Source organism: Drosophila ficusphila, unplaced genomic scaffold, assembly GCF_018152265.1.
Source record: "Drosophila ficusphila isolate 14025-0441.05 unplaced genomic scaffold, ASM1815226v1 contig_286, whole genome shotgun sequence".
In the NCBI taxonomy this organism is placed as follows: Eukaryota; Metazoa; Arthropoda; class Insecta; order Diptera; family Drosophilidae; genus Drosophila; species Drosophila ficusphila.
The window spans coordinates 1,327,302-1,354,872 of record NW_025064189.1 but is presented as its reverse complement, the minus strand read 5'-3'; the positions used below and the strand labels follow the sequence as shown (position 1 = coordinate 1,354,872).

At 37.5% G+C, this 27,571-nt stretch overlaps 4 protein-coding genes across 4 annotated transcripts; 2 read left to right on the top strand and 2 right to left on the bottom strand.

The window, feature by feature from the left end:
* The first annotated feature begins 18,838 nt into the window (after positions 1–18,838).
* On the top strand, positions 18,839–19,200 carry LOC108086894. Its single transcript, XM_017183955.2, has one exon. It carries the CDS (start codon positions 18,869–18,871, stop codon positions 19,103–19,105), a length of 237 nt encoding a protein of 78 aa, XP_017039444.1. The 5' UTR covers positions 18,839–18,868; the 3' UTR covers positions 19,106–19,200.
* A 3,456-nt stretch (positions 19,201–22,656) lies between these two features.
* On the bottom strand, positions 22,657–23,725 carry LOC108086895 (farnesol dehydrogenase). Its single transcript, XM_017183956.1, has 3 exons — positions 23,150–23,725; positions 22,955–23,095; positions 22,657–22,773 (listed from the first exon to the last, which is right to left on the bottom strand). Exons 1-3 carry the CDS (start codon positions 23,723–23,725, stop codon positions 22,732–22,734), a joined length of 759 nt encoding a protein of 252 aa, XP_017039445.1. The 3' UTR covers positions 22,657–22,731.
* Positions 23,726–24,327: 602 nt separating this feature from the next.
* Positions 24,328–24,744, bottom strand: LOC108086893. Its single transcript, XM_017183954.1, has one exon. It carries the CDS (start codon positions 24,625–24,627, stop codon positions 24,391–24,393), a length of 237 nt encoding a protein of 78 aa, XP_017039443.1. The 5' UTR covers positions 24,628–24,744; the 3' UTR covers positions 24,328–24,390.
* Positions 24,745–25,215: 471 nt separating this feature from the next.
* On the top strand, positions 25,216–26,836 carry LOC108086887 (CD82 antigen). Its single transcript, XM_017183947.1, has 2 exons — positions 25,216–25,477; positions 25,591–26,836. Exons 1-2 carry the CDS (start codon positions 25,421–25,423, stop codon positions 26,629–26,631), a joined length of 1,098 nt encoding a protein of 365 aa, XP_017039436.1. The 5' UTR covers positions 25,216–25,420; the 3' UTR covers positions 26,632–26,836.
* Positions 26,837–27,571: the final 735 nt, after the last annotated feature.

Sequence of the window (27,571 nt, the reverse complement as noted above, 5' to 3'; positions counted from 1 at the left end):
TGAGTGTTTTCTTATTTCGCTTTTCGCCTTCTTAACTATAGTTATTATGTCGGCTTCTGTATTGTGCTCTACTCAGTTTCACTTTCTCTTTTTACGACTTTATTTTCATTCTCGCCTGCTAGTTTCCTGAAAACATTAAGAGATAAACTGCAGGAAAGTGAAATATGCAAAGTTTGTGATTTAATATAATGTTTCTTAACAAACTAAATAAAAAGTTGAAATGTCTAGCAAACCAATGAATAATATTAGCTAATCTTAAGGAGCAAAAACCACTTCAAATATATTTCTATAAAATATCATGCAAGGGGTATACTAAAATAAGTTACTTGATACCTCACATTTCAGTTTTAAATATTAAGCACCTCACATTTCAGTTTGAAATATTAAATCAAATCATGTTTTCAGAACTTTTGATTTTTTACTACCGCCCTACTTTCATTTTCTTTGAATGCTCCTTAAAAAAATCATAAAACCGGCAACGAAAATGCCTGCCAAAAGTCGAGCCAGGAAAAGAGTTAATCTGCGCTGAGCAAGCGAAATAATTTCCGATTTTTGCAGAAAGGCAGACGGAGACTAATTAACGAAGTAAAACATGAGGAATGCGTTGCGTTTCCTTGCACAGGAAATAATCAAGTATGCCTAATGCTGCCAACTAATGGCACGAAATGGGAATGCGAATGGCAAATTGGCGGCCGTCGCGCACTCTTGTTGGCCATACCCATATATATTTGCTAATCCCTTAGATGTGCAGCGCCAAAAGCCCTCAAAAGTGTTGAGTACTTTTTAGAGCTCTTCGACTTTTCAAGGCTTACATCTGCACGGGATGCTCTCCGCTTAATTATCCCGTCGTCGCTTACCGAGGTGGTAAAACCAATTACCACTCCTCTCGTACATTTTTAAGATCCTGGCACCATCTTTCGTAGCTGCTGCCTCATACTTGATCGTTTTGGGCCTATTAGCCTTAATGTGACTATCATGCTTGACTACGGAAACGCTGGCGTACATGTACACAATTTCAGTGAAACTCTCCCCGACTTTTTTTAGTTTGGATGTTTCGACTAACGCTGACCTTTGGTCTTGCAATTTTTTGCACGTCTTTGCAGTTTTCAATTATTTATGGCTTGTGGACGCCTTTGCATTAAAATTGCCCAAGCAGGCTTAACCAAGTCCATGACCACGTCCAGGCCAAAAACGGTGCTAGCGACCAAATTGCCGCACAGAAATATTACCTCCATTGCATATGACTCACTCTCTGGGCCATTCTGCCTGCTTTGGCTTTGGCCTGCTGCAGTCTGTTCATGTTACCTGCAAAAATTGCTTTATTCCATGGCAATATGGAAGTGAGAAAAAATTTAGGAATAGCCTAAAGGGCTTGAGAAATGACTAAATTAGCATGTAAATGTTTTTTGAACTCGACTCCAGGCAAAGTTTAATATTGGTACTAAAATTTATGTTTGGCAGGCACGTCATTGGAAATTGAGTAAATGATTTAAGTAGAGTGAAATTTTAGCGCTAAGCAACAAAACGATTCTGAATTACTCAAAAAATATAAAACATTTTTAAACCATTATACATTTTCAAATTAAAATTAGTGCTTTTATAGCTCAATAAAGATTAAAGCATTATCCAAATAGTTAAATCACTTAATGAATAGTTGAATCATTAAAGTTCCCGCACTTATTGCTTTACTGAAAATATCAGCGTGTTGATAGAGGAAGCCAGACTCGGTTGCCCACAAAAAGCCATGAAATAAATTATTTCAAGATTCAATTATTGCTAATAGCATAGCCCAAATGGAAATCAATTCAATTCACTTGACAGGCAGACACAGCAGCACTCAGGGAGGACCACAGCGGACAGGAATAAGTTCAAGCCTCGTCGCCTTCTCTCAGGATAAATACACATATATATACATACATATATATATCTATGCTGGGTTTTCCGTGAACGTGTATATACAAACATATATAAATCGCATGTGTGACGATTTAAGCTAATGCATAATTGATTGTAAGGTATCGACAAGACGATATCAATTCGCACATGACGTGCAGTCTAAGTGCAGAATGGGGAAAGTTATTTAATTTGCTATATTATAAGTGACTAAGTAAAAGATTTAAATTTAAGTTTACAAACCAGATATTCCCTTAAACTTTATTTTAAGAGAGGAAAGTAAATTTCCGGAATAAACAGCTCTTATCATATTTTTTAATTCCAAAACAACACACTTCATCTTTGTATTATTTCTCGTTTATATTAAATGCAATAATAAAGCTATACATATTTAAAAACTTTCTTATTTGTTATATTTATTTTTTTACAATCAATCCAATAATCACACTTTTGGAGAAGAATTCAATTTTTTGATGTCATAAAACTCTTCAAGGTAAGTGGGAATATAGCCTCCAGCTAAAATTGTTATCAACTGAATCGAGAAATTAGTTCGTCTAAATTCGTTCGCCGTGGAAATCAGCGAGGAAGTTGAGCGGTGAGCGATACCTCTAAGAGCATTTAATCCAGTGCTCCTGCCAGACTCGCAAACATGTCCAGTTCTTTTCCGCTTTGCTTGTTTCTGTAGTTGACGGGCATGCAAACCCATAACTTTTGTCAACTGCAGCCGTAACATGGGCATGGGTATACATGGGGTAAAGAATGGGAAGAAGATAAGTTTTTGCGGCGAAGGGCCGGAGGCAACTTAACGTGTTGCAGCCCGGGAAGCGGCAGAGTTAGAAGCAATGCCAGTGCAACGAAATTAAGAATTAGTATTCATGCCCCACAGTGTCATTTCCGCGAATGCGTGCGGGCGCAGAAGACTTCCAAACACAAAAAAAAAGAAAAACCAGAAAAAAAAAGGAGAAGAGAGAGCGCGGAAAAAACTTTCCCCAAGCATTTCTTGATGCGAATGGCGTGAGGCAAGCGAGCACAGGCGATTGATATGCATACTATCAAGAGGAGGCGGGTGGAGGTGGGTGGTGGGTGGTGCAGTTCAAAAAGTGTGACAAGAATACGTGTTAATGTGTGGCTGTGTGGGTGTGTGTACTTCTGTGTGTGTGTGTGGGAGTCTGGTGGAGGGTTTATTGCTCAACTTTTCATATAAATCCTTAATTATGACATTATTTTGCATATTATAAAGTTGCCAGCCCCCTTTTAAGCCGCCCCAGAAGATGAGTGCCAGCGAATTGATGGTCGTAGGAACGAGATCCTTCCCCTTCACCCTTTCCTTTCGCACATCGAACATCCTGTGCCGTCCATAGAATATGTGCAATAGAGTCCGATGCCACAGCGAATTTCACATACTACAAATTTTGCAGCTCGTGCTGCGAGTGTCAAGCGGACAGAATTAAGCCTCAAATGGTGGATCTGTGCGAGCTAAAAGAAGGATGCAGGATGGCAGGATAGTTCGACGAGAGAGAGAGAGGGGCGGTAACAGGTCGCCAATAGTCAGGCAGTTTGAAATATTTTGTATTTTATGCCGGCAAAATTCCGTTGGCCAAGTGCCAAGTTTGCCACCAATGCTGCAACAGCCGTCTGTGCATCAGCACCACCGAATGTTCGGTGGGGCTATTTTGGGGTGGTGTTGATGGTGGCTGGTGGTTGGTGGCGGTGTAGGTGGTGCGGCGGCTGCTAGGACCACCGCCGACCACAGACGAGCGGGGCAGGGATTTTCGATTTTAGGCTTAACACGGCCGAGCGAAAAGTTCAACTCGTTGAACAGCCAGCCAGCCTAGGCATTGTCCTCGTGCTGGTTGACATTAAAACTGATGCAAATATGCGCTCCAGGACATCGTTCGTCGAGAGTGCCTCCTTTTATTCGTTTGGCTCGTCTGCCTCAGCTTTTTTTTTTTTGGTTTGATCCCAAGCCGGCTGGCTGGCAAATTTTTGTGGCTTGACGCCCCATGTGACGCCCGCAGAGGGGCAAAACCAGCGGGGGATCGAGGAAATTATGAAAAATATTGACTATAACGTGACAAGTTAACACATCATAATTTAAATATAAGTATTTTTTATAAATTTACAAAAAAAAATCACAATAATGAGTTAATAATGAGCAATAAAGAAGGGAAATAGAAAAGGCTTTTTAGCTTAAAAGTAGCACAAAGTAAAAAATAAACTCAAGGAAAAGCCGTTTTCGAAAAATAATCTATAAAATAAAATAGTTAAAATCTTTAAATACGAATTATATTACATATTTACTTATGCCCAAGTTTTTTTTTTTAATCAAAGTCAGTAAAAACTAATTTTTTATGGCTATATAAACGTTCGTACCCTAAAACCTACAATTTATTCAAGGCACTATTTTAGCCCAAAGTAAACCATTTGGTTTGGAAAAGGGACGCCGTTGCACTTCGACTGTAAATCGTACCACACAATTTAGGCTTAAAATACGAGAGATATATTCGAGTGTCCCAACTTGGGCGGCGAGACAACCCACGTATATCTTCTCCGTATTCCCCGAGCATCACTTGTACTTCGAATCGGAGTGTGTGTTTTAATTTATTTCACCCGCATGAGCTGCACAATCCTGCGCCTTCCTCTCTGCTAGACATATTTGCTTAGCCGGGTAAGCTTTAAAGTTAATCCAAAACTTTTGACCTTGAAAGTGGGCGGGGTTGTTGGTGGTGGATGGTTGGTGGTGGGGTGATTGTCCAACTGAGTGGCCTGTCTGGCACTACCTACTTTCGGCCATTCCCTTTAGACGCATGGTGAGTTTGTTCTTTTACCAGTTTTAGGCTTACAGACTTTAAACAAAAGATAACCCCCCCCCCCCCCACCCCTGCACGACGGCCACGCCCACAAAAGAGGCCAAACGGCCGCCCAGTCTCACATTTACAGTTGGCTTAAGTAAACAATAGTGGAAATTTGAAATTGTAAATATTTGCACTCCGTTTCCGAGAGCCAAACTCGGGCGGGCACTTTTGGAGTCGAAGGAGGGGGAGGGGGAGGAGGAGGTTAGCGGCATAAAAGGGGGCGTGGCGGCCGCAGATGGAAAGCCAGGGGGCCTTTTGCCTTTTGCATCTATGTTTAACTAAAGTTTCGTGCGCTTGTGCAAATAGCACAAGGATTCGGCTTCGTCCTTTTGCCCGCTTGGTCGTGGACTTTGCCCAAAGCGGATTACAATCATAAGCGAAAATTAATGAATTTCTTACCAGCATCTTGGTTGGGCCAAAAGCACACTGCCTATAAGCCGCCTCACCCAAATTAGAAATTTCGTGTCCCCATCAACCCGCAATCTGCCCCAAACTGAAATACCTTCGAGAAAAGTCAAAAGTGGCTCCAAAGTTAAATGTTGTCTACACAAGGGGTAAAAATGTGGGGGCAAAATCTTTCAGACGCCACGTGGTAATTAATTAGACAAGTAATTTGTCAATATTATCTGCGACTTTTATAAATGGCTTCCAATTTACCCCGCATATTTTCTAATAAATAACCGTGGCCCGCCTAAAACTTATTTTGATACAAACTTTTTTGAGGTAAATATTGAATGCCTTTCTCGCAATTATAACAATCAGATAATTAACTTTTCTCTAAAAAAAATTAACAATTTAAACACATTAAAGACATTTTCGAACATAGTTAAGTGAAACTAATGTCTTTTACTTATTTAGTTTAGTAACCAAAGAGATTGCTACATCAAGTTACAAAGCAAGAAATTCACATATCAGCTCCCTCATTGAAATGATAAACAATCATGTAAGGTTTTGGCCACGATTCTACCACACCAAGCTCACATTTGCGGTCAATGCAACAAAAGCAATTGCAACCAGCCATCTTGGCTACCTTCCAGCCATAAACAGCAAGTTTAAGTCATCTGGTAAGGCTATTATCCTTCCTGCCAAGGACTTTTTGATTTTTTTTTTGTTTTTCTGCAGCCGTCGGCTTTCGGCAAACACGGTTTTCACACATGGATACCCAGCATATTAAATTGTAAACATGCATAAATGTTGTTTATTGGGGCAGGCATTAAGCAAACCGGAATGAAATGAGGAGGTGGCAAGAAGTCGTTTAATGGTGTAGTTGGAATGACAACATCCTGGGGTTACCACTTACTTGCTTACCTTGTTTTGCAAGTGGCTTTCAAATATCGTATTAGTCTGCATTACTTCTTAACAAATAAACCTCCGAATCCTAGCAAGTAAACATCGGATGGATATCTTTAAGTTACTAATGTTCTAACGGAATGTAAATCTACCTTTAATGAAATTTTAGATTGTAACAATTCAGGCTAGATGGTGCTTTGGAATAAATTAGCTCGGCCTGGCTCGTCGACAAGTGGTGCCTCCCTATTCTACGACCATTCTACGCACCTCGATCGCTACTTCTAGATGGCGGTAGCAAAGTATCTAAAACCCTAAAACTGCACCAAGCGCTACAGGATTGCAACACCAAATTATGTTTAAGATAGATTGCATTTTTTTATATATATAAAATTATCTTCCTTCCCCCTTCTAAGCTGATTTTCCCACATGTCTCACACACGTTTTTCAATTTCGTTTTTAATCTTGAGCGAAAAAAAATGGATGAATCAAATGGCCTTCTACCAAATATTTGCCAGCCCAAGAATATAAAAGCGTAATATTGAGATACATGACATGCATGTGCACACATGCACGGCGTAAGATTCAATCGATATGCAATTTTCCTAAATATCATGTAGATAGGTAGAGTGCCGTATGCCGCTTAAAAATCTAAAATGCAAAAATCGTTTATTTGCTCAAGAGCCGTTAAAATGTACAAATGGGCTCGAGCAAGGTGGGGATTGAAATGAAGTGGGAAAAGAGCCCGACTCGGCCAAGTCAAACATGGCCATTTGTTGCAGGTTCAATTTCAGTAGATTGCATACGTAGAAAGCGGCACAAAGATGAAGAAGTTGTTGTTGATATTTGGACGTGCAGTCGAGCGCACAGAAGAACACAGACCACCTCTCCCAGCCTTCCTGGATTCGTCCGCCTGGTCGTCCTCCTTCTCCAGACAGACGTATGTAGAGCTCACATAAAAAAATTATAAGGATATGTGCTACGTGTAGTCAATAAATAAAACAGTTGTGCAGTTCTGTTCCCAAAATAAGAAGAATCGCCAGCAAGGAGCGGATTCATGAGGTATTTACAAATAAAATTTAAAATAAAAAAATTTAAAATTTTTTTCTATCATGGATTAGGAATATAATGTGTTCTTATGTGCTAATTTAAATAAATCATTGCTTGGTCACTGATATTCGTATCATTTTAATTTAAAAAAATTTGACAAAAAGTTTGATATTATGAGTTTTCTGTTAAGAAGTCTTAAATTGTGTAGATATAATACCACTCATTACCTTTTAAGCTTACTTTGTTGTAGTTCATCAAGCAGAGTTAACCAGTTCTTCTAAGAAAACTAAACAGGATCAATGATTTTTTGTATACATTTTTTATAAAACAGGATATTTTCCCCACATTTGTTTATATTTTTAGTTTAGGAATCCCTCAACTGGTCAATTTCGCCCCTGACAATCGAAGTAGCAGGAGCAGCATCGAAAGTCTTGGGAACGGAAAAGTAGAAGGCTGGGAGCGAACACGTTCGATTTAATACAAATGTGCCTCCGTGTGGGAGGAGTTCAGAAAGCAAGGCGGCAACGGCTGTGGGTGGGATTTATGTCGAGCGACGTTTTAAGTCTTCGTCGACGGCAACAGCTGTTCCACAGACTGGAATCGGCTCTCAATTCTATATAGTGCCTGTTTAGATACGGGTAGTGCTGCTTATGCAGCTGCAACAGCTGCGCTTACAAATGCGCAGCCATAAAGTCATTGCGTTTGCTTGGCCAGCATTTTTTGAATAATTCTTTTCAAGCTCATCTGGTTATCTAATTTCGATGTGACAGACTAAATATTTCAGCTTACGAAACTGCAGGTTAGACGGCCATTCACCTGATGAAGTCACTAAACTCTGCTTCCCGCATTTTGGTCGTTGACTCCTTGCATTTTGATCACAGGCATTCCCCTCGAGATAAGACCACAAATATGATTTATTCTCTGTGAGCTCGAACCGGCATTCTCGCAATTGGCCAACACACAGAACGATAACAGTTATGGGCATTGGTCGAAAAAGTTTTTGCATACTTCAAGGTGCACATTTGAACTCCGGGGGATTAGGAGTACTAAAACCGAGTTGAAACTGTTAAATTGCCAGCAATTCGAAGGATGCAAGAAAATTTGTGGCTTCTGCTGGCCGAATTGCCATTTTTGTACTTAAGACAGACACCCACACATACGCACACACACACGTGTATGTGTATTACCGGATGGAAGTTGGTAGAGGAAGAGGAAGAGGGCAAGACACATTAAGTTTGCCATTAAATTCAAAATACGTGGGAAACGCATATGGGAAGTGCAACAGCTGCATATTGTTTGATAAATAAATAGTAAAAATACACACACTCACGCAGAGGTCCTAAATCACGCACATTCGTGTACACTGAGAAAAGTGAAGGGACGTTGTTAAATAAAATAAAATCAAATAAACAAAAACACATAGTTTGTAAAAGAAAAATTTTTTTTAATAGAAAGTTTGTTTTATAAACTAAGTCTTTTAGCTTTATGTTTATTATTTGTGGATACTATGAATAGTTTTATAGTTTACTTTGAATTATCTGCGTTATTTGTATACCAACAATTACATTTGAATCTTATGCTATTTTATTAAAATTTTAAGTTCGTATTATTAAATTTTTCTTTCAGTGCAAAAAGGTACGTACATTTCAACGTACATATGCCATGCTTTTATCTCCTTCGCATGCACAAAATTCCATTGCAATGCTTTTTGGTGCAAGCTGTTGTCAGTGATGTTGGTAAGATAGGGAAAAGGGTTGCAAGGAACAGAAATAAGTCGAAAAAGTTGGGGAGTGCGTATTGATTTGGTATTCCCAGCACTCACTTTCACACTCCCATAACATTAAATGTTGATATTTATTGTTGTTTGATTGACTGGCTTAAAGTGTATGTCACAAATGCACTTCGCCACTTTTGCAACCAATACAGTTGCACTAAGCACAACTATTACACAGTTTTCAAATTGTTGCGACAATGATAAATAAATGTTAACAATGTGCAAATTGTTTAAATTTGCCACAAACAACGTGAAGAGCTAAAAACAAAAGCAAAAGCAACACATTTACGACCACAATAACAATTGCATTATCACATGGCGGAGTTTCAGAGAGAGAGAGTTTCCTCCTTATTTGTACATATACAATTCTGTGTGTGAACAAAAAACTTGTACGTTAAGTTTTGCAGTTGGTCGATTTGCTTGTTTTTGTTTAGTTCTGTTGACTGTTATTGTTATTGCCGTTCTTGTTGGAAGAATTATAGTTATATTTTTTTTGGTCAGACTCTGCGAGTGTTGGACACGTTAAATAGAGGGTGAATTTATCTTCTGTCAAATAGCTATGTCCTACAAATTGACCAAAACAGAAATAGTTGGCAGGAATTTTAGGTCTGGTCAATTACAGGCAGTTTACACTGCAGCCTAAATATGTTTTGTAATTTATATATACAGTGGGATATTAAACTCAAATAAAATACAAAGAACTTGTCTAAATGTCTTTAGCAAACTATTTCAGCTTAAAAGTTTTTGATACGTTGGAAGATATTACACTTTACCATAGCTATTAATCGATTTTGTATTCTGTAAGGAAATAATATTAAATGAATATAGGGAAATATCAAACGCATGGCTGCACAAGTATATATACTTTCCAAGTTAAACGAAGACAAATTAATTATACATATCTTGGCAAGGAAAAAGTCGGCTATAACTGCTTGCACTTGGCTAGTCGTCCGGGCTAAAATACTACGTGTCCCTTTGTTCAACTACAGTCCTTCCCTTCTTCTTGGCTGCGGAACAAAAGGATAATTTAATATTCACGTCGCCTAACCTAGGTAAATTGTTGAATCATACAATAAATAAAATGGCAGGAATGTAAAAAGTTGCACGGCACATAAGTGCAACGCTTGCGGCCTTTTCTTGCCTCCTTTGCCTGCCTTTATTGTTCAAGTTATTGCAACTACTGTTCGCCATTTGCCAAGCACAGCAAATGAATTAATATCAGCCACACAACCTCATTGTTGTTATATTTTTAATGTGCCTCTGTCTGCAGCCGAATGGCACGCATGTCCCTTTGCTCGCCGTGAATATGGGGAAAATACAATGCAAACAAAAAGCAAACTACCCACAATAACACTTAATTATTGAAATGCAAATGCGAGGCGGGTTAAGAGCAGAGTCGGGCTCAGAAGTCCGCCAACTTTTCATGGGGAGTCAACTTATCATAAGGAGAGGTGCCACAGCAATATGAATGGCTGGACTGCCTACCAAGAAAAAGCAACCATTGCGAAAATTGCCATAAATTAACTTCAAATTGCCCACAACGTGCTTATTGTAAAGGTACTAAGTATTTATGGTAAACACATTTTAAATTAATTGTCCCGTCAACTTGAGTAGAACTCAGTGTTTATAAATTATAATGTAGGTCAAACGAATTGATTTACTAATCCTAATAATTTAAATAATTATTATAAATATATATATATAACACTGTGCGACAAAATTTGACGAAATGATTGTTTGAGTTACTTTTTTGATTGTTTTCGGTTAAGGGGCATAAGTTATGCACAAAAATATTTATGCCACCTTCTAAGTGATAGGATTTCTTTTTTTATGATAAATTTTATGAAATTATTATTATGAAAATATTTAACTCAAAATATTATTTTTTTTTTTACTTCCAATAAACTATTATTTTTTTTAACAGTGAAATTTTTTTCTGATTTTTTTTGGCTTTTTCAGAGGTATCCTCGCGTAACAAGTTCCATACGAAGTCGCCCAGGGTATAGAGCTGGGAGAAAAAAATTTTAAAGCATTGTTATAAAAGCCTAACGGTATATTTGCTTAATACATTTTAATTAATAGATATTGAACTTGCATAAAACGCTTATAACGGTGAAAAAATATTTTCCCAATATGGTATTATAAGGCTGTGAAATATGCAAAAACACGCGTTTTTGGGACCTTTGAGTGTGCGTAGAAGCTGATTGGCTATTGATATTAACAAATCCAAAAACTTGTATTCTTATTTTGACTAGTAGAAGTGAAAAATAAGAAAAAATCAACTCAAACATTTTTTTGTCGCACAGTGTAATCCATTTCGCTGTTGCTTTTCAATCTTAAACATTATAAATAAATGATACTTTCTCTTGCGGTCAGTTCAGATAATTCCCATTGGTTTTTAATGTTCATGACGCAAATGCAAAATAACCAGTCGTCATCGTCAAGCATCCTTTTGGTCCTTTTGTGCATTTTCTAGGACTTCAGATCTTGTAAATTCCACACACGTGCGTGTAACTCGGCTGCCAGGTTAATGTCCTCGAACGAACATGTCCACCTACATTCCCTTGGGGAAATGGCACCCTCAGACAACTCTGAGTGCTTCCGCACATTCTTTCGGTTAATTGAGAGAGATAGGAGAGGGCCAGAGCCATCCCAGATTGGAATATAAGGATAATTACACTTCCGAAATTGCAGCCTTCTGCCTACAACTGCATCCTGAAATTGTCGGCCGAAGGTGTTGACATGAAATTAAAATTAATTGAGAGTTCCGTGCACATACCAACGCAATCGTGTCGTCCAGCAGCTTAAAGTCGGAAGTCAGCAACTCCAAAAAGCCATTAACGGATGGCCAAACGTACTCTACGAAAAAGAAGGTGAAAAGGTCATCCAGACTTGGCTAACAACTATATCCTGCATACCACTAGTAATTGAGGTATTAAATTGCAAAAAAATATGGTAGTGTTGTCTGGGTTCTGAGTTCATTACTTCAAATAATAAAGTATTCAGGGGACTTAATAATTGTTAGATAACCGTTGGATAACACTGAATTTTAATTAACTGAAAAACAATATTATCATCTGAAATTTTCAATTTAACCATACCAAATATTAAAAAACGTTTCAAAGCCAAATGATCAAGAAACCCTTTGTTTTAGTATCTTGAATGATAAAGTACCACCAGTATTCTAGGGTATCTTGTTGTTTTAAGTGTTAAAACTTATTTTAATCTCTGCACTATCCATCTCACGTGCCAGCCGTTAGGTATTTTAAGCCAGCGTTTTCGTCTCTTTCCTAAGTGTGCAGGACCAGCGTCTCGGTGAACTTTGACATTAGGAACCAGAGGCGAATTCTGCACGTTTTTCCGCTTCATAATTAAATAATAATTATTATAGTGAAATGAAATAATTTAACAATAATTTAGTAAAGATATATAAGTAAGAGAAACATTCAACCTATCTTTTAATAATAATTAATGATTTTCACTTTTTTGTAGACTATTAATTGTTTTTATACTTAATGGATTTGGTAATTATTTCAGTCTGTTAATAATTATGTCAAGCTCAGGAGCATTTCAATAGCAGAAACCCTCGTTTCAAGATGCAATACCACTCTGAATCGTAATTTTATTTCCAAATTTCATAGCCATTACTTCGACTGCATCAATCCATTGATTAGTAGTTGTCCAATTTGCAGAGGAAAGCCCCTTCAGCTCCATTCTCCCCTCCCTTGGACACACAGAAACAGGCTAATTTCCGAAGACTGGATGCTGTGCTTGGCCTTGTGCTTATGCAAACCGAAATCGGCTTGCCAAGCATTACAATCAATTATGCATTGGCTTAAATCATCGCATATGTGATTTACATACACACACACACCCACACCCACGGCTAGGAAGCCTTGGCATGAACACACACCCACCCAATTGGAGACATTGCAAGTCAAGGGAAGGCATTGGGGTCCTGAGTTTTGTCCCTGGCTAGCTGATTCAGACCCCAGATTCTCCTCCTTTCTCCTTTGGCAACCGCGCTACGTATGCAGCTCAAGTGAATTAAATTGGTTTCCAGCTGGTCTGTGCTATTAGTTGTAATTGATTCATGAAATAATTTATTTTATGGCTTTTTGTCGCCAGCTGCCTCCGGCTGACGTCTCCTTTCACTTCACGATCCCTTCCTGGATTTGAAAGTTCGGCAAATTGCATATAATCGGTATTTCCTGCCAATGTCAATGGCTTAAATTAATTAAAATGGATTTAACACTTTAGCTTTGACTTCCATGGATTGAATTTGAGGATGGTTTTTTATTTTTATTACAATGGTATGGAAAAAGAGAACATAATTTAATTCTGTTTGTATTTAAATGCCGATGGCTTAAATTAATCAGAATGCATTTGACACTTCAGCATTCATATTTTAAAAAGGTGGTATTGTTCATTATTATGTTAAATTTAGCTTTCATTTCAAAAAAGTGATAAAATCTTAGCATTTCTAAAACCATAACTTGTCTAATTTATGTCCGATTTACAAGTGGCAAACCTCTATGCAGGGCCGGCGGAAGGTGTATACCGGGTGTTGAGGACTCCACACGCCAAATCTTAGCGGGTGTGGAATTCAACACCCCAAAATGCTTGACTTGTAGAAAAAAATTTATTTACATCCATTATTATCAGTTGAATGTATGATTCAAAACTGTTTCTCCGGCCCTGCATAAGTATATCGAAGAAAAACGAAGGAAATCCCGCCTTTACCACGGCCCAATTAAATCAGTTTCTATTTAAATAGATAGATAGTAACTCTCCCAAATACTTCCCAAGTTAAGCATTTTCCAACTTTATGTAAAAACTACTTAAATAATTATGAGATTATCATAAATAAATCTTTTCAGATTGGTACTTACTCAGTAAGCTCCTTGATCTGCACTGCAATCTTTCGTCTTCTTGAAGTAAGATAATCACCGCAACCACTTTATTCGCAACATTAACACTTAACACTTTATCCTGAAATTAAAAAATAATAATAAATAATTTGTTACAAATAATAATAGTTAGAATTATTTTGTTAGTAAAAAAGGTATTTACCTCTTTGGGTTTTTTATTCACTGCATCTTGAAGTTCACTCCAAGCAGAACGGAATAGTCATCACTGTAATGAAAAGAAGCATTCCAAAATATTAGTTAAATTATTTTATACAAATCGGTTGTTTAAAAAATACACACCCCAATGAGGTGATGCACTGCATCCTGGAGTGGAGTTCAATAGAAGATCACGCCATTCATAATTGATCCTGCAGCCTGTTGTCCAGTCCATTTATGTGGTGTCAGCATACTATATATTTCCGGTAACCGCATTCTTACAACTATTACTATATATATACTACATATATTTATATTATATGTCGCTACTTGTTTACAATTATTAATTGTGTTTGATTTTCATGTACTTCAAGTTCAATATTTGATAAAATTTACCTTTCAAATTTCTTTCATGTTCTTGAAAACTTTCAGATCTTTATCTGTTTCTTTTAGTTTCTTTGTCAAAATATTTATGATTTTTTAAAATATATAACTTAATTATTTATTGTCTAAAGGATGTACTCACTGCGTAATACATTTGGTGCAGTGCATCCTGATGTCGAACTTCAAGTTACAAGTTGGATGGTGTCACCAATTATTTTCTGCAATCAGCCAAATACACAACCAAAAACCTGAAAAAAATATAAAAAAAATTGAATTAATTAACTGCATTTTTTTTACAAAAGCCACGTCATCACATAATTAAAAAAAACTGCAACTCACCTTTTCAGGTTTGGATGCCCTGCATCCTGGAGTCCACTACATGCAGGAAGGGATCGGGCACCTTTAAGTTCATGCCAAGTCAGGTCATGATGCAGTGCATCCTAGGAGGAGTCGACCCATGGTGCACTGCATCCGGGAGTGGACTCCAGTAGGTGGAGTCGACCCAAGATGCACTGCATCCGGGAGTGGATTCCAGTAGGAGGAGTCGACCCATGGTGCACTGCATCCGGGAGTGGACTCCAGTAGGAGGAGTCGACCCATGATGCACTGCATCCGGGAGTGGACTCCAGTAGGAGGAGTTGGCCAGATACTCTCTCCCACTCTGGAACCACGTCACTAACACACACGCACACACACACACTTCCAGAGACCGGAAAAAGTTTCTTAGAGAAACTGCCGGTCATCCCGGAGAACTGAGAAATTGGCCAAAATCAAGGGGTATCCCACTACGAATCAGCCAGAACCACTTGGGAATTATAGGTGCGAGAAAACGAAAAAAATAATTAATTATCATTGTCGCTGACGTGGCCATATTAATTTAATTAACATTTAGTTAACATTACATTTACATTATATTAAATTAACATTATTTTAACATTAAATTAACATTACATTAATATTAAATGGATTTTAATTAACATTTTACATTTAAAATAGTTTTTTTTACCTGTTGCATTTTGATTGATTGGTGTTGTTGTTTTATTAAAATTTATACTTATATTATGTCAACAGTGTTTCCCTCATCATGATTTGGAATGATTTTGAAACAAAAGGGGCGTGGGGGGGGCGGATATTGAAAATTTGTGAGGTCATCACCCCACTCAAAACTGTTTCTCCGGCCCTGCCTCTATGAATTTGTTATTGAAATATATATCAAGCTGCATCATTAGTTTATTTTCCATTTTTTTGGTAGATGTTGTTATTTTTATGACCTTTCAAAATTTTCAAAAAATAGATTTGCAGGAAAGTGATAAAATCTTATCAGTTCTAAGTCCATAACTTTTCTGTACAATATATCTCTTAAATATACCATTTATGGTTGAATACCTCTTTTGCAGAGGTGCAATACTAAAAATATCCTGTTGAGAGTATTTACTGGTTGCACCCTGATGGCCGCTGCATTATGTATTCGCCACTTTGCAGCCACCATTGCAAGTCCTTGGAAAACCTCGCTGGAATTATTAAAATTTCGCTCCTTGCATAAGCGACTTCCTTTCAGTGGCAAATGTTCGACCTCTAACTGCTTCCATCCTGTTGCAATTCTAGCTCATTGCTAATTCCACGAAATCGAACCATCATAAAAGCTTGATGCTCCTCTTTTTCTCGTTTTCTCTCTTTCTCTCTCTCTCTCTGTTGGCATATTTTTAAGTTTTTCGCGCCGCTTCGATGCCACTTTCCCAGTTTCTTGCCACTTTTGGTGGCAGAGCAGCTGCATCGGCAGACGACAACGAGGTTGAAAATGTGGGTGCGACTGAGGTTAAGGGTGGAAGTGCCAATGATGGGTTCTGTGTAGGGGCTGAAATTTATTTATAAGACTGCTGTGTTCATGAATATTTTGTTTTCCGCCGGCCACTCCCGTTTCCTCCCATCCTTTTATAGTGTCTCCTCTATTTTCCTTCCGTACAAATTTGGTAGATTTACTCTTTTAGTGCGGAGTACTTAAGCCTTATTAAATTCACAATGCGGCATTAAATTATTTGTTTCAAGAAAATCTTCATTTACTTATTTAAGTGCAAGTGCTTAGTGCCTATTGTGTGTAATTCTCCCAGGCGTTTTCATGCCTTAAAAGCATCCTTTCTCTGTGTGATGAGCTACCATTAATTTTAAAGCTTGAAAAGTGAACCAAAATTAGGTTTCGTGTACATTTAGCTGCAGAACAAAACTGGTTTAACCCTTTGAAAAAGGGATTTGAATTCGGGAACATGCTATCTTTGTTCTAGTATTTCTATTTTTCGGTCTGCTGCTTCAAAAATTTCAATTTGTGTTAACTAGTCGACTCAGTCATTCCATCTCCTCCCACTTCAATTCTGTGGCAAACCCTTTTCCTGTCCGGGCAGCAGACTGCCACGCCAAAGTTATCCTTTCACCATTGTTGTAGTCATTGGATGGCGCGGCCTTGGCTGATGATTTGATTTTTCCCGGGCCTGCTAGTGGGCGTTACCTCCCCGTAGACCGTTTTTCCCCCCCCACTGATTTTCCCGCAGTATATCGCATGTGAAAATTCGGCGGATGTTATGTTTGCCCTTGCCTTCGTTTTGTGTTGCTCATGTTGAAGAAGGTAATATTTTAATGCATTTAAACGACTGTCAAGTGGCAAACACACACGCCAAGTTGCCTGTGCGATCTGCAATTTGTTTCTTGTTTTCAGGCCTCCACACACATAAGTAGTAGACAAAAAACTTGTAAAAGTCGCGAGTTTCCACCTAGAGGACCCTTAAAAATGTTGCGAAAAGGAGATAGGCAATTGCACGGCGTATGGGAACTAAGAGTGCCATAAAATGCGGAAGTACTTTTTATCTGGGGTGCCACAGAAACTAACTTAAAAATTTCCATTTCTTGGCATGGGAATCCTGAAAGGAAAATTCATATTTCTAGCTCAAAAATATCTGAATTTATATTTAAATCACAATATATTTTATATGCACACGCTACATATATTTTATTATCAAATATTACCCATAAAAACTTGTTTGTTTCCATACAATTCTGCCTTTTTTTAAAGCTGTAATTTTAATTTTTATTGCCTCGATAAATTAAAAATTACAATTCGGTTATTCCTATAATAAACAGAATGGGTTTTATTGTCATAATTGTTAATTTTTGGCATAAAGACCAATTAATTTCTTTCCTTTGATAACGGTCAAGCCAATCCTTTTGTTTTAACATTTTATTATGGACATTAAACATATATTTTGTTTTTCTTTTTGTAGGGCGATTGTTGTTGTTCACGGTGTCTGCGGTTCCAATCTGGAATGGCTTAAAATATGCAATTAATTGCAATTGTCGCCTGGCAGTTTGAAGCCTTCGCTGGATGTCAATGTTTACCTTTCCAGGGAATGTGCAGAGGCAGCATCATTATTTTTCCATACGAGTATAATTAAATTGCTCAATTTCGCAGGCGACAGCACCCAGGAATGGAATGTGCGCGTATAAATATTCTGACAACAAAAAAATAATGTCGGCGAAAAATATTATGCATACCTGAAGGGCTCGTTTTAATGCTTATCGAATTCACTGCATAAGCAAGTACTTATAAAAATAAAACGGACTCACACCATCAAAAATATATGATAAACTATATAAAGTATGACAAATTTTTGGTATCATTGTAATTTGTTACATTATCCTTTATTAATCTGAAAATCTGCTAACTGGGATTCCCACAAACTTAAATTCTGATTCACTTCATTTTTTTGTATAGACTTCCATTCACTGATTCTCTTTTGAAGAGCAAACAGGCGATTTTTAAGATCCTCTGTTGAAATTTGTTTGGTCGAATTAATACGCCCCTTCTTCAACACATTTGATTCTTGCACTGGAAGGGGCATCTTGAATCTTCTGGAATAACTTGTGATTATTTTGATTACGCCACCAAGTCAATGTAAAAGAAAAAGTCAAGGTACAAGGTAAAAAGTTCGTAAGAAAAATGATTCCCGACTGAAATTTGTTTAAATACTGTTAAACTTGGAACAGTGCGAAAATGAATTTATTACCCAGAGCCTTCTCAGTTAACTAGAAATTTCAGTTACATAAATGAATATGTTGGTTACTCCATTTTTTTTTCTATTTTTGAGAACTTTGTAACCTTTTAATTATTTAAAAACCAAAATGCCTTAAATACGCAAGATACACAAAGTGATGGAATTTTAACCCGTACCTGAATTAAAAATGGTTTTCAATCCTTCACAGCTCACGTACGCCATACCAATTTGTTCGAAAAATGTTGGGCTTACTAAACCTTATTGTATACCTAAGTTTATTGCATTTATGGCGTTATTAGACCCTTCCATCTGTTGGGACTTTACTTATCAGGCTTTGGATGGCAGCTGTTAATGCTTTACCTAAGCCCTTCGTAGATCTGAATCCATGGGGTTTTCCGCGGATTCTACCTGAACGGGTTGCCAAAAAGTTACCTGTCTTCCTATATAAACCAATGCTTGGCCCGTTTCAAATCAGTCTGCTTCAAGAGCCTGATCATCGCACTTCAAAATATTTCAAACATGACTGTGACCGTATCTGTTTCCGAAAACTCCTCGGTTGGACAAAACCAAAACAGCCAGAAAAATGGAATGTCTCCCATTGAGATATCCATTGAGAAGTTGCCGAATCTTGCATCCAACTGGTCAACTTTTCTGAGAGATATAACCAACGACAGGAAGCTGCGAGCCGAGAGAATAAATCGCCAGTCGGAAGACGTCATCCAATTCATAAACAGATTTCCTCTTTTGGAATCTTAAATACAAACAACCAGTCCTAACAATCATACTATCGCTAAATTAAATTTAAATAGATTTAAGTACATTCCCAATTTTATAAAATAAAAAAAATATTGCACACAAAATATTGTGTTTCCTTTATTTTTTCAATATAACTTGGACTTGGATCTTCTACTTATTTTTCCTAGGTCTAAAAAGCACTATTATTAAGGCTCATTTTATGCAAGATAAACTTTACGTTTTTCCTATCCTTGCCACACTCTATTTTCTTGTTTTTCTTACTTTCTTTATCCGATTTGGTAGAAATATTTTCCGTCACAGCTTTGGCTTGGTTGTGGTAGAACAAATTCCTTTTTTATTGTTATTGTTGGTGTCCGTATAGCATACAAAGATTATAATCTTTATGGCCGAAAAGCAACTCAAGCGACAAATAACCAATGAAAATGAAAAGCATATGAGCCGTGGTGCGGACGAGGCGAACGGCGATGAGAGAGTCCTGGAAGTTTGTACCCGACACACAAATTATGTCCTGCCGAATCAACCATTATTCATGGAAATCTATTGCGCCATAAACTTCGTTGTTTTCGTATTATATAATTTCAATATAAATTATTTTCACAAAATCTGGCAGAGGAAATTCAATCAAGCTACGTTATAGCGAGGCTTTCAAATTAATTTCACGATGAAATGTTTAAACGATGGTACAGCACACTTCGCATTGCAATATTCATCCTGGCACATGGGACATTGTGTAATGACTTAAGTCAACGATGTCAATCATTGTTGTCATCTTCATTCAATTAAACAAACATACATATGGGAATGTAATTATGCAGCAGTGGTGGATTCAAAAGGGGTCATGTAGCTTCTGAATAATATTAATGAATTATTTAATAAAAATTATACAAAGTTAAAACAATATTTTTCAATTAAATAAGTATTAAAAACAATTTATTAAAAGTTGGAAATTAATTCTATTGTTCCTTTTGCAGCTAAATTATACAAGATTTAAAAAAAATCTTTAATTTTTTCGAGCTGTGAAATATAATAATTTGTAATGTTTAGATTTATTTTTCAAACCCTCCTAAAAAATCTCTTATGCTCCACCCATGATTTCATATTTGGCCAAGAGGACAATAGGCTGCATCTCCTATGGTAAAAGCAGTCTGCAGCTGATGCTTCCAGAAACTCATACCGAATCTATTTAACGTGATTGAATGAATTGAGCCGAACGCAGTCGGTGTAAAGCCTGTCCTGTCATCAAAGCAAGTGTCCTGAATTCTTCATCTCCAACAAACCGGTTGCCCATGCTGTGAAGTCAGTGACGTCAGCTCCGTTTATCTTGTGAATTTATTATTTGCATATACGATGCATACTTTACGAAGTATTGACTCGAGAGGCAGCAGACGGATGTATACAGATTTCAAAAATCCTTAATGGATTGATGCACACCAACCGGCTTAAGCTCATGAAACTTGCTGATTAAGCGCAAAAAGTGGATCCACTTTAAAGCACTTATTGGCCGGATAAAAGTCTTCAATTACCTGAACCAACTAAGCTGGTATTTATTTTGGCCTAAATTTAATTAGCATATCTCTCACAAACAGCACTTCCAGACTGGAGTTTGCCAAGCCAAGACAAAAGACAGAATTCCATTCAAGGACATAAATTTCTAAAGAATAAAACAGACCAGAAGCTGAGGACGCTGGGAAGGAGGTCCTTTATGATTTACGAGTACTGAGGTTCATCGCAATGGCTTTCAATAGTACTTGTATTGCCATCGACCACGGGAGCACACGACCCGTGATTTATAATCTCGCATCGATGTCATTTTGGTGGCCGGCGCTTAACATATGACCATTTGCAAAATGGCTCGCTGTTCTCCACACATTAATTGCCTTATCGATAGCCTGGATTACGCAAAATTTATATGGATATAGGCACATATATTTGAAATTTAAGTTTGCATAGTCAAATTAGCGGCTAAACATTAATTTATTGTTCAAAAACGTGTATTGTTATATAAATGAGCCAGCAAATGCAAGGTAAAATGTTTCCAAATAAATAATTTATTGGCCACTGGTTTTCAAACAATTTTGTCCTCTTAAAATTTGTTTCGGATGATAAAATGTTTGCACTGTTGCGATAAGGAATGATTTATCCGAGCAGTTTGTTTTCTTAATTTTATATATACCACTTAAGAAAAGATTCTGACCATTATGATATGAGTTGATTTAGTGGAAGAAAAAAAAACATTTTAGTATATTTTTTGTTTTCTTATTTATATACATTTTGTTTTCTAAATCAACTTTTTGGCTATCTTAGCCCAAGCGTAATTCACTTGAATTATTTACTTAAATCAACAAAACGTAATGAGGTGAACTTATCCTCACAGCCCAACCCTCCTTTTAACCACAGCACCATGAGCATCCTTAATGGACTCAATGGGTTCCAGTTCCCATTAAATATATAAACGAAAAAGTTTTCAGCTTTCATAAATATTAATAATACGATTTTCCAACCAAATCAAACGAGGTGGCGGTTCTGCAGTAAATTTAGTCATTGTTCCGCGTCGGGACTGAAAGTTAAATGTGAATTTAAAATGAGTTTCTTAACTAGGTGATGTGGTTCCATCAAACATGATCCAGGTATAATTCTAAAAGAGAAAAGTAAAACTATCCGTTGGGTGATAGAAAAGACTGTACTACTTTTTTACCATTTATAGTGTTAAAAAATTGTCGGTATCTTGTCAATTATCAATTGTTTTTTGGCATTAGGATACATCATTTTTTATTGAGAAAGTTATTAACTTTACAAATATTTAAATAAAAATAAAGAAACCATCTGACAAAAGCACAATCAACAGATGCACGCGACAACAGATGGCAGTAGATGAAAAGTAAAAAAACAATACAAAAAAGTAGGAAAGAAAGTGTCAACAAGGACGATGTTTAAAGAGCAACTTGCTCCACACAACTGAATCAAAAGGATGCAGTAAAAGCCACTGTAATGTCGCTTTGGAACAAAATGGGAAAGGACCCCATGAAACAGAACTCCGAGAACCGAACCAAAGCTCTCTTACATTCACTCTGAAAGCGAAAAGGAGAGTCCTTTGCAGGGTAAAAAGGATGAAAGGGTCAAAGTGTGTTTGCTGTGGAGTAAACTCTGCGATTGGGGAAACGAATTCGCCGATACTTTGATTTTGCAGCAATTTCACGTGTTTTTTTGGAAAATATTTTTAAAAACCAGTTAAAGTTGTTTGCAAATAATCATAACTTTAGTTGCACACAAGAGTAGGTGGACAAATTTATTCAACATTTTTAACAATTTGTCTAAGAAGTAAGTCAAAACAAGTGGTTGTCTCTCTTCGCTTCAACTTTCTCTTCTCCTTTTTAAGATTTTTGACTTTTTACAGCTTTTAGGAATCGTACAAGTGGAAAAATGAAAGCAATATTAAGAAATTATAATATTTATATTTGGTTTTGCTAGATTAACCAAGGATTATTTATTTATCTGATGTTTGGCCAACAATTAAAGCAATAAAATAAGTAATAATAAATTATTAAAACAAATATTATTTAAGAAATGCCTTTTCTGTATTTCTGTAATGAAAATCCAATTTATGCTTTCCGTCAGTAGAATCGAAGTTAGAACTTTTCTCCTTGTGGCTTGATAGTTATGTTGTGCACCTGTCAATGATCGGAAAATAATTAAAAATCAATATTTATCGTAAATAAATAAAGTTTGTAGCAGTGTTTTATAACTTATTTAGCAGCTATGATAGCACCATTAATTTTTGGTATAAAAAATTTTCTCTTAAGCTTGTATTATGGTATTAAGTGTCTTTCTTTTCTACCTTTCTTTTATTACCTGAACGTTGGGCGGAGTGCCGATGGTCCAAAGAACGGCATCCGCGACGTCGGAACTTCGCAGCATAGGCATATGCTCCTTGATTATACCCTGGATTTGTTCCGGCAGGATGTCTGTATCAACTATGCCGGGACTAACGGTCTAAAAATATATATAATTAAGGAACTAAACTTTAAGGACGCTAACTAAACTAACCGAAACTCTAACTTGAGTTTTGTGTCGCTGAAACTCCTGGCGATATATCTCATTCATGGCGCGAAGTGCAAACTTGGTGGCCGGATAGATGTTAAGTGAAGGGAGTTGGGGACCCAAATTGGGAACCTGGTGACCCGCCACACTATTCACGATGACCACATGGCCCTCGGTGCCGCGTTGTCGCATCGAATGAAAGGACTCGCGAACGCAATAAACTGTGCCCATGATATTTGTCTCGATTGTGGAACGCATTGCAGGTCCGTCATTTCGTTCACTTAGTTCTCCGGTTCCCATAATTCCAGCATTACTGACCAAAACATCCACACCACCCAACTCTTTAGTTGTCCAATCGAAGGCCTTCAATACTTGATCCTCCTGCGTGATGTCGCACTTGATTGAGTGTAATCGGGACTGCTCTTCGGGACTCAGTTCCTTTCGGAGCAGCTCCACTCTTTCCTGGCGCCTGGCCAAGCCCACAACTACCATTCCGGCACCGATTAAAGCCCGGGTACAAGCTGCACCAATTCCAGCACTGGCTCCACTAACCACAGCCACTTTGTTGCGCCAACGCTCCATGGTGTGTTCTCTTCAACTGACGACTAAATACCCAATGACTGCGAACCGTGGAAGTCAAACATCATTCGGCCCCTGAGAAGCCGTAGCAATCAACGCACTATTGATTGCTTAAAAGTCGCGCTGCAAAGTAGGTCACTTCACCCCCTGAGTGGAAACAATGACCTCTGTGAGTTTTGGCAATAGGCACTAAATTTGCAATGCCTCATCGGGCTGAAAATGGGTGAGAAGCTTGAACAAAATAAAACATTGTTATTTCTTTTTGAAATTTATCAATTTTTTTGCAGAATTATTTACTTAACAAAGATAAACGAAAAACACTGCAAATAAATTTATTTTAAATAGGTAAAAAGCGCATATAACAAAACCCCTAAAATATAAAAAAATATTCAACTCAAATCAATAATTTTGCTTTATTTTCCACTATCATTTTTAATTTTGCTTAAAGCCAACCATTTTTTTTTTTACTTAGAGTTTAGACTTATTAACTATCTTTACAACTACAATATTCTACTATTTTGTTTATTTAATATTTATTTGTTCATTTTATTTACATTTAATTGCCCAAGAAAATGGGAAAAGCATGATCAAATAAAAACTATAGATTTATTATAGTAAGCTGGTATGGTTATTTATTAAATGAGTTACGGTGTTTTCTTAGATTGACATTAAATATCAGACTTTGCTTCTTGTTTCCACTCCTTGACTCGCCGCTGAAGGACCGCCAAACGATTTTTCAACTCCTCGGTGACATTTTGACTGTTTTGGCCGTAAGAAAACTGTTGCTGGGTGCTTGGTTCCTTCAAGGGATTGATTCTTCTTCTTGGAGTTGGATGCACTATCTTGGTTACACGAGGAAGTTGCTCGGTCACTGGCATCTTGCGGCGGCTCGAGATTTTAAGCATAATTTAGGTTAAATATACGATTTTAAAAGCTTTTTAAATGGGTTTTAAATTCTTAAAATTTTATACAATTTTTTTTTTTAATGTTAAAAAGCCGAATTTCAGACTTATGAGGTGAAGTGTTTTGTAAAGCCTACTTTGATAGAATATGTCACATATGCAAAACCAAACTGATTTAATCAAATCATTTTTTAGACCATCAGCATTACAAAGAAAAGTTTTAATGTAACACTGGTCCCGGGGTCTCGTTATAATTAAAGTTCAACTGGTGGAGTTTTTCTGTTGTTTGTCGGCTATTGTTGGAAAACGGTTCCAAATGGCTGCAGATGCCAGTGATCAAATAAGAGCAGCGAACATTGCGCCCATCCGCAGGTTTCTCTCTTCAATCGCCGGTTTAAAATGTTGGTGGCGGAATGGCATTTTCAGTTTTGTTTTGCTTGAAAAGTTTCAATGAGAGTAGCTAGTTTATGCCCATCGAGGGTTTTATAGAGAGTTACAAGTGAATTCTCTGTGGTCTCTTACTTTCGCTGCTTTGAACTTGCCACAGAATGTTGCCTCTCCCCAGCGTTTAGTTTAAATTTTACCGTCTACAGCGCCGCATCGAATAAAGACGAGCTTAAATTGTTGGTTTTGTTTTAGGTTTCGCTTGGGATTATATATGCACATGAGCATGCAGCACATCGGGATATATATATCTTCCACTACTGATCGCTGCTCATGTCGCAATTATTGCATTTCGTCATAACAAACTAGGTTCTAATTTATTACAAAAGACCACACCCGCATCGATATAAACATGGGTCGCTGTTTTAATTACAAATTCGTGCTCAATTTATGCAACTTCTTGTTTTTGGTGAGTGTGTTATTCAACTGACTAAAGTGAAAGTTTTGTTTTGGGTTCATCCTGATGGAAATAAACGTTTCCCCTCTTTGATGACTTCTATTTAATATAGATTTTTATTTCAGATCTGCGGCTTGCTGCTGATCGTTTCTGGCTTGTACATATTTTCCGACCATAAGCGTATTCTGCTCTCCAGACTCTTGGCTTCATCCAGTGATCGATTGAGTTCACTTCCGCAGCCTTTGCTTTTTTATATCGCACTGGGCGTGGCAATCGCGGGATTTGTGGCCATTCTAGCTGCTGTTGTGGGTTTTTGGGCCAGCTGCCTTCACACCTACTGCTTTTTGACCATTTACTTCCTGAGTGTTGTGGTGCTCCTTCTTACCGAATCGGTTTTATGCCTTGCCATAACCCTTTGGCCACATTGCCTGGGAATCAGCTTGGATGAGGGTCAAATGGTGAGATCTTTGCAAAGCAATTATGGAGTTCCGGGACAGGAACAGTTCACCAATGCCATGGATTTGGCACAGGCTCGTTTTGGCTGCTGTGGAATGAGGAGTTCACTGGACTACGATACTTCATTGTGGCGTTTGCAGGGATTTGGACAGAGGAATTTCCCGGTGCCTCTCAGTTGCTGCATACTAGATAATTCGAAAGATACCTTGGCTTATCTTGATCCAAAACCAGCTAATGAATCCTTGTGCCAGTCAATCGATCGAATGTCCTATGAAAGGGAACGCAACACGGAGTCCTGTCTTCCACATTTGGACAATTGGTACCGGGAGCAATATGGCATCTTTCTTGGCGGCAGTCTGATTTTGGCCATTGTTGAGTTCTGTGTTCTACTGGCAATTATCATGAGCTGTACCGGATTGGCTTCACAACGGGCTAGGCTAAAGAAACCAACTCCAGAAGTGAGAGTTCAAAAGGTGAAGAAGCGACAAACTCTGATTGAAAACATATACGAACCCGAGGTTGAACTTAGGGAAAATTCAAACCACATATTGGATGGAATATATATGGGAGCAGCTAGCCGGCATGTCAGCAGTGAGGATTTTAAGGACATATATATCAAGCCGAGAGACTTATACAAACAGCATCATATTGTGACAGGAAAGCCAATCAATGTCGACCGTCCAACACAAATGAGAAATTTTTTGGTTTAGGTTTACTTTGACCCCAAAAATTGGAAATAATGTGTAGGAATTGTTTCCAATTTTGAAAGGGTTTAGTGTTAATTTATATTCTATTATATTTATCATGTATTCATTTGCACAAGTGATATATTACATTTTTAAAAGTGATTCAACAAAAATACATAAGTGCTCATTTTTACATTCGCGATTAAGGCTCGCCAAGAATCAAAAAGTATTGCGTATAAATATTTACCATTACCTAGATTGAATTATCTTTTTGTACCTATTAAATATATAACCAAAAAAACAAAAAAAAAAACAAATAATGGTATAAATTTATTATAATTTAAAAAAAATCTGAAAAATGCTTGGGACAGATAAAACATTGGCGCCACCTAGTGTCACAACTATACACCCCAGTGAGCACCACATAAAACTGCTTTCTTTTTGACTGCTTGTTTGAAATCTCTAAACTGCTTACTTCGATAACACTTAACGTACTCAGCGCGCATCCGTTAAAAGTTTAAAGCAAATGAGTTTCCTTGACCATAATGAAATCTCTCCTATTTAATCTTTCAAGTTCAATGCTAGTAAACTTATGTGTAGTACGTAGTTCATTCATGAGCAACCCAATGACCAGATAAACTAAATAGCGACTTATCAATGAAGTGAGGCCGGGTAGCCCCAACAATGTTTTACCCCCAAAGGCGAGCGGTCCGCTCTAATATATTATTATGACACAGCTCCCGGAAATGGCACTATCAGACAGGCATTGCCATCGGCCTAAACTTGGCACAGTTTCGGAACATTCGCTATGCTAATTTAAGAACAGCAGCGGCGATAAGTTGAGAACGGTGGCTCTTTTTTCGAGGATTCTGGATAAGTGGTGGGCTTGACCCTTAAAAAATTCACATTCGGTTGATAAAATCCCGAGAATGTGGGAACCACAATCGCAATCGGGGCTATAAAA